Source organism: Rhinopithecus bieti, unplaced genomic scaffold (assembly GCF_001698545.2).
Source record: "Rhinopithecus bieti isolate Rb0 unplaced genomic scaffold, ASM169854v2 scaffold_9769, whole genome shotgun sequence".
NCBI lineage: Eukaryota > Metazoa > Chordata > Mammalia > Primates > Cercopithecidae > Rhinopithecus > Rhinopithecus bieti.
The window spans coordinates 75182-82105 of record NW_016806163.1 but is presented as its reverse complement, the minus strand read 5'-3'; the positions used below and the strand labels follow the sequence as shown (position 1 = coordinate 82105).

The 6924-nt window shown below is 57.5% G+C and overlaps 1 protein-coding gene across 5 annotated transcripts in view; it reads left to right on the top strand.

Moving 5' to 3' along the window:
* BTBD2 (BTB domain containing 2) overlaps positions 1–6924 on the top strand; it is a 58664-nt gene that overhangs the window by 37608 nt on the left and 14132 nt on the right. For 4 of the 5 annotated variants that reach the window (XM_017874858.1, XM_017874860.1, XM_017874861.1 and 1 more), the window contains 2 exons: positions 4534–4653; positions 6704–6860. In XM_017874858.1, coding sequence (XP_017730347.1) covers positions 4571–4653; positions 6704–6860 — 240 coding nt within the window. In that variant the 5' untranslated portion in view covers positions 4534–4570. Of the gene's footprint in view, positions 1–1237; positions 1677–4533; positions 4654–6703; positions 6861–6924 lie in introns of those variants that run through there. The other variant, XM_017874859.1, reaches the window with a different exon arrangement.

Here is a 6924-nt window from a genome sequence, read left to right as displayed (position 1 = left end):
CCGAGTAGCTAGGACTACAGGCGCCCACCACCTCGCCCGGCTAGTTTTTCCCTATTTTTTTAGTAGAGACGGGGTTTCACCGGGATAGCCAGGATGGTCTCGAACTCCTGACCTCGTGATCCGCCCGTCTCGGCCTCCCAAAGTGCTGGGATTACAGGCTTGAGCCACCGCGCCCGGCCAGTTCTTTAGGTCTTTAACGTGTTTTCTTTTCTTTTTGAGACAGAGTTGCACTCTTGCTGTCCAGGCTTGAGTGCAGATCTCGGCTCACTGCCACCTCTGCCTCCTGGGTTTTTTTTTTTTTTTTGAGACGGAGTCTCACTCTTGTAGCCCAGGCTGCAGTGCAGTGGCACGATCTCAGCTCACTGCAGCCTCTGCCTCCACGATTCAAGCTATTCTCCTGCCTCAGCCTCCTGAGTATCTGGGATTATGGGTGCCACCACGCCCGGTTAAGTTTTTGTATTTTTAGTAAAGATGGGGTTTCACTGTATTAGCCAGGATGGTCTCGATCTCCTGACCTTGTGATCCACCTGCCCTGGCCTCCCAAAGTGCTGGGATTACAGGCGTGAGCCACCATGCCTGGCTAATTTTTTTCTTTTTTTTTTTTTTTGAGACGGAGTCTCACTCTGTCGCTCAGGCTGGAGTGCAGTGGCGCGATCTTGGCTCACTGCAATCTCCGCCTCCCAAGTTCACGCCATTCTCCTGCCTCAGCCTCCTGAGTAGCTGGGACTACAGGTACCCGTCACTACACCCGGCTGATTTTTTTGTATTTTTATTAGAGACGGGGTTTCACCGTGTTAGCCAGGATGGTCGTGATCTCCTGACCTTTTGATCTGCCCGCCTCAGCTTCCCAAAGTGCTGGGATTACAGGCATGAGCCACCACACCTGGCCCTGGCTAATTTTTGTATTTTTAGTAGAAATGGGGTTTCACCATGTTGGCCAGGCTGGTCTCGAACTCCTGATCTTAGGTGATCTGCCCGCCTCAGCCTCCCAAAATGCTGGGATGACAGGCATGAGCCACCACGCCCGTCCCCCATCCTACGTTCTGTCTCTTGAATCTGAGGACTCTGGGCACCTCCTAGGAATGGATCACACAGGATTTGTCCTTCTCTGCCTGGTGTCTCTCATAGAGCGCGACATCCTCAAGGTGCATCTGTGTCAGGTCCTGCATCAGAGCCTTGTTTCTGTTTGTGGCTGGGTCGTGTTCCGGCGCGTGGGTGGCTGCGCCGTGTCTGTCGATGGACACTGGTCGTTTCCTCTGCTGGGAGTTGGGAATTGTGCTGCCGTGAGCAGTTGTGGACGTGTTTTTGTGTGGCCGTGTGTTCTCGATTTGTTTGAAAGGGGAAGGGGTTCCAGACACATGAAGTGGGGCCGGCCAGGCCAGGAGTTGGGCTGGGTGCTCACGGTGGGCAGAGGAGGCAGTCGCGGTGCCCGGGCGTTGGAAGGCCCATGGGGGTGTCTCCAGGGAGGGGCTTGGTGTTGGAGAAGCCCCTGCCTTGGAGGCCGGCAGAGCTGCCTGGGGACCTGCCCATGTCAGAGGGGCTCCCTGATTCTCATCTGTGCATGCCGGGCCCGCTTTAGTGCCTCCTGCTTTCTGCTTTTGAACCCTCCTCAAAGGCTTTCCCCACAGCAGACCAAGATGCATTTTTAAATCAAGAAAGAGAAGTCCCACGCACAGGTACTCTATTTCTGGAACATCATGTGGGAGGGAAGCGTTTGTCCTAGGTCACCGGCTGTGGGTGATGGTGGCACAGGGCCCTGAGGCCTGGGCCCCCCGAGGATGCAGCCAGGAGGGCAGATGGGCGGGCGGCAGTCCCAACGCCCACACACTGGGGGTCAAACTCAGTGGGTTCATCCTCTGCCAGTCCTGGAGCCCAGGATCATGGATCAGGGCATCCCAGGGCAGTGCTCCCTCTAGAGGCTCAAGGGAGGATCCTCCTGCCCCACCCAGCTTCTGGGGGCTCCAGATGTCCTTGGCCTGTAGCCGAGTCGCTCCAGTCCCTGCGTGTCTCCATGCAGACACCCACTCTGTTTCTTTTTTTTTTTTTTGAGATGGAGTCCCGCTCTATCACCCAAGCAGGAGCGCAATGGCACAATCTGAGCTCACTGCAACCGCTGATCCCCAGGTTCAAGCGATTCTCCTGCCTCAGCCTCCTGAGTAGCTGGGATTACAGGCGCCCGCCACCATGCCCGGCTAATTTTTGTATTTTTAGTAGAGATGGGGTTTCACCATGTTGGCCAGGCTGGTCTCAAACTCCTGACCCCACGTGATCTGCCTGCCTTGGCCTCCCAAACTGGTGGGATTACAGGCATGAGCCACTGCCTCTGGCTTTTTTTTTTTTTTGAGACCGGGTCTTGTTCTGTCACCCAGGCTGGAGTGCAATGGCACAATCCTGGCTCTCTGAATCCTTGACCTCCTGGGCTCAAGCAGTCCTGCCTCAGCCTCCTGGGTAGGTAGTATTGCAGTTGCTCACCACCATCTCTGGCTAATTTTCAATGTTTTTGTAGATATGGGGTCTCACTGTGTTGCCCAGGTTAGTTTCAAACTCCTGGGCTCAAGCGATCCTCCCGCCTTGGCCTCCCACATGCTGGAATGACAGGCCTGGGCCACCGTGCCCGGCCCGTGTCTCCTTCTTCCAAGGACACCAGCCACTGGTTAGGGCCTACCTTCCCCGGCACCTTCATCCTGACTCATGGTGTTAGCACGGGCCTGTTTCCACGGGGCTCGCGTTCCGAGGTTCCGGGCGGATGTGGACGCTGTGGTCGGGACCCGTGTGGAAGCCACTGCCTTGGTTGCTGACCCGGCTCTCGGGCGCAGTCCAGCCCTGGGCTGGACTGGATGGGCTGAGGGCCTGCGGGGGCGGCGCGTTTGGTGGGAGGAGAGTGAGGAGCTTCTCCCCGGAAGGCGGCGGCTTTCCCAGGAGCTGTGTGGAGGTCGCCCAGCGGGGCCTGGAGGTGGAGCCGTGCAGGAGTGAGAAGCAGGTCCCATCCGGGCGGAACCACCTGCAGCTCCGGAGCTTTCCGGGCGGGGAGAGGCTGTTGAGAGCCGGCGTTTGCTGGGGTGGGAGCCGTGGAAGGGGACAGGTGGGGAAGAGGTGGCGCAGGGACCGCCACGTCCTAGGGCAGGTGCTCCGCTGCACGACTTCGCGAGCGTCTATGTACCCGCCCCGCGAGTGTCTGTGCCCCCGCTGAGTATCCGGGACCCCCCATGCCGAGTGTCTGGGACCCCGTATGCTGTGTGTGATCCCAGCCCCCTGGGAGGCCATCATGGCGGCAGGCCATCATGGCGGCAGGCCTTGGGGACCGTACATGGACAGCACAGAATGGCGTCTTGAGCCTGGGAGCCGGGGAGTCCGCGCCCCATACAGACCTGGCCAAACGCGGCTTCAGAGCCGGCTCTGGCGGAGGCTCGGGAGGCACCAGCAGCCTTCCTGTGCCCACCGCACCCTCCTGCCTGTTGCGATACGGAGGATCTGAGCCACTGAGTGGGTCCCATAGGCAGCCTGTGCGCCACACGGGGCAGAACCCACAGCGTCCTCACAGCCACCGCTTTCCCAGCTGGGGCCGCCCCGGTGCCTCCTAACGCTCCTCCCATGCTCCTGCTGTTCCCTGGGCCTCGATGCCCTTCCCCACCGGCGTAGCGGCTCAGATGACCCCACAAGGCTTCCCTGGGCCTTGTGTTCCCAACAGGACCACGCTCCTCTCTCTTCCCTCACTCAGTGGGGGCTGTTCGGCCACTTGGTCCTTGTCTGTCTCCCTCAGGCCAGGCCCTGTGCCTGTAGCTGACTCCCCGGGAAGGTGCGTGCCGATGAGGGAATGCGTGAGCAGGAAAGTGAGAGAGAGTAGACGAGTGTGTGAATCAATGAGTGAATAGTGAGGCTGAATAAGTGGATGAGTGCATGTGGGAATGAACGAACGTGTGTGTGTCAGTGGGTGAATGAGTGAATAAATTTACGTGTTGGATGAATGAGTGAGCGAATGAGTGCGATTAATGAGAAAGTGAGTGAATGAGAAAGTCAATGAATGCGTGTCATAAATGAGCCGGTGAATGCATGCCCATGGGAATGCATCAGTGGGTCAATGAATGCATGTGTGGATGAATGAATGAGTGCATGTGTATGAGTGAGTGAGCCTACACGGAAATGAATGAGTTAATGAATGAACATGTGAATGAATGAGCGAGTGAATGAACGCATTTGTGAATGAATGCGTGCGTGCATGTGGGAATGCGTGAATGAGTGTGTGCCTGACGCCTGGAAGGAAAGAGGATGGTGAGGGCTGGCAGAGTGTGAGGCCCTGTGTGGCCCAGGGCGTGGTCCCAGCCCTGTCTGTCCTTGCCGTGGGTCCATCTGCATCACCCTCCTGGCTGTCCCAGGCCCCTTCCAGAAGCCTCTGCCATCAGGGGCCCTGGCACATGCCTGCTGGGGGCTGGCGGGGAGCCCTGGTCGGGTGGTCACCCAGGATACCGGGCAGGCCCTCCCCGCCATGGGGTGGCGGCCATGGGGTTAACCAGGGCCTCCTCTCTCCTGTGCCAGGTTTGTGCTGGCTGTGGGCAGCGCCGTCTTTGACGCCATGTTCAACGGGGGAATGGCCACAACGTCCACAGAGATCGAGCTGCCCGACGTGGAACCCGCTGCCTTCCTCGCACTGCTCAAGTAACGCTTCCGGATGCTTCCTGCTGGGGAGCCGGGCGGCGGGAGGTGGACCTCAGAGAACGTAGACCCTGTCTGACACCAGCTCACAGGCCCTGGCTTGGTGGAGATTTCTGCAACTGTGTTCCTGTGCAGTGAGGGTTCCTGTGCAGTGAGGGGTTCCTGTGCAGTGAGGGGTTCCAGAGGCACCTTTTTTTTTCTTTTTTTTTCTGAGATGGAATCTCGCTCTGTTGCCCAGGCTGGAGTGCAGTGGTGTGATCTCAGCTCACTGCGACCTCCGCCTTCCTGATTCAAGTGATTCTCCTGCCTCAGCCTCCTAAGTACCTAGGATTACAGGCGTCCACCACCACACCCAGCTCATTTTTGTGTTTTCAGTAGAGACAGCGTTTCTCTATGTTGGCCAGGCTGGTCTCAAACTCCTGGCCTCAGGTGATCCACCTGAGAAAAAGTTTTCTTTTTTTTTTTTTATTTGGAGTAGCACTTTGCCACCATGGCTGGAGTACAGTGGCTCAATCCTGGCTCACTGCAACCTCTGCCTCCCGGGTTCAAGTGATTCTTCTGCATCAGCCTCCCGAGCAGCTGGGACTACAGGCGTGCGCCACCATGCCTAGCTAATTTGTGTATTTTTAGTAGACGGGGTTTCATCATGTTGGTCAGGATGGTCTTGATCTCCTGATCTCATGATCCACCTGCCTCAGCCTCCCAAAGTGCTGAGATTACAGGCATGGGCCACTGTGCCCAACTGAAAAAAAATATGTTTAGAGATAGGATCTCCCTATGCCTACACTGGTTCAGGCAACTCCTGGCCTCAGGCAGTCCTCTCACCTCTGTCTCCCAAAGTGCTGGGAATACAGATGCGAGCCACTGCTCCAGGCTGGAGACAATTTTTTTCTTTTTTTTTTTTTGAGATGGAGTCTCCCTCTGTGTCCCAGGCTGGAGTGCAGTGACTTGATCTTGGCTCACTGCAACCTCCGCCTCCTGGGTTCAAGCGATTCTTGTGCCTCAGCCTCCCGAGTAGCTGGGATTACAGGTGCGTGCCACCACGCCTGGCTAATTTTTGTATTTTTCATAGGGAGGGGGTTTTACCATGTTGACCAGGCTCGTCTCTAAATCCTGGCCTCAAGTGATCCGCCTGCCTTGGCGTCTCCAAGTGTTGGGATTACAGGCGTGAGCCACTGCACCTGGCCATGTGCTTCTTTTTTTTTTTTTTTTGAGACGGAGCCTTCCTTTGTCGCCAGGCTGGAGTGCAGTGGCCAGATCTCAGCTCACTGCAAGCTCTGCCTCCCGGGTTCAAGCGATTCCCTTGCCTCAGCCTCCTGCGTAGCTGGGATTACAGGTGCCCGCCACCACGCCCAGCTAATTTTTGTATTTTTAGTAGAGACAGGGTTTCACCATGTTGGTCAGGCTGGTCTGGAACTTGTTGACCTCAGGTGATCTGCCTGTTTTAGCCTCCCAAAGTGTGGGGATTACTGGCGTGAGCCACCAGGCCCTGCCTTTGCTTCTATTTTTGATCGGCCCAACTTCTGATCTGTATTCAGTGTGGGCCACTGGCTGGCATCGTGTTCAGTGTGGTGTGGGCCACTCGCTGGCATACAGTAATAGCGTCCATGATTATCCATGAGCCTAATTAGTGTGTTGGGTTCTGTGATCCACCCAGAAGTGGTCGAGGTTTTTGGTGGGGCCTGAGGTGGGGAACCAAGAGTTCCTCATGGAAAAGGCGCCCAAGGGGGAGACACCCAGCTCCCAGTGCCCTCTCCTGGGGCATCCCGGGAAGAACGACACAGGCTGTGTAGACGCTTCCGGGTGTGCTGTGTGGATGGGTTCAGCCTCGTTTTCATGGGTGACTGCCTTGCCAAGTATTGTCCCTGAGTCAGAGGGCAATAGACAAGGGCTAATTCTGGAAGGTTCCTCCGGGAGCCTGATGTGGGGCGTTTGGGCCCTGCAGGCTCAAGGGCAGGCGGCCAGGTCTAACGGTCTGAGTGGTCCTCTGATGCTCTCCCCTGGGGGCGGGCATGGTGGTCCCATCTCACGGCCACCCTCGTTGCCTCTGCAGGTTTCTCTACTCGGACGAGGTGCAGATCGGCCCGGAGACGGTGATGACCACGCTCTACACCGCCAAGAAGTACGCGGTGCCAGCGCTGGAGGCCCACTGCGTGGAGTTCCTCAAGAAGAACCTGCGAGCCGACAACGCCTTCATGCTGCTCACGCAGGTGGGCGGGGCCGGCACGGGACGGGGCGGGGCCGGCACGGGGCGGGGGCGGGGCCAGGCCTGGC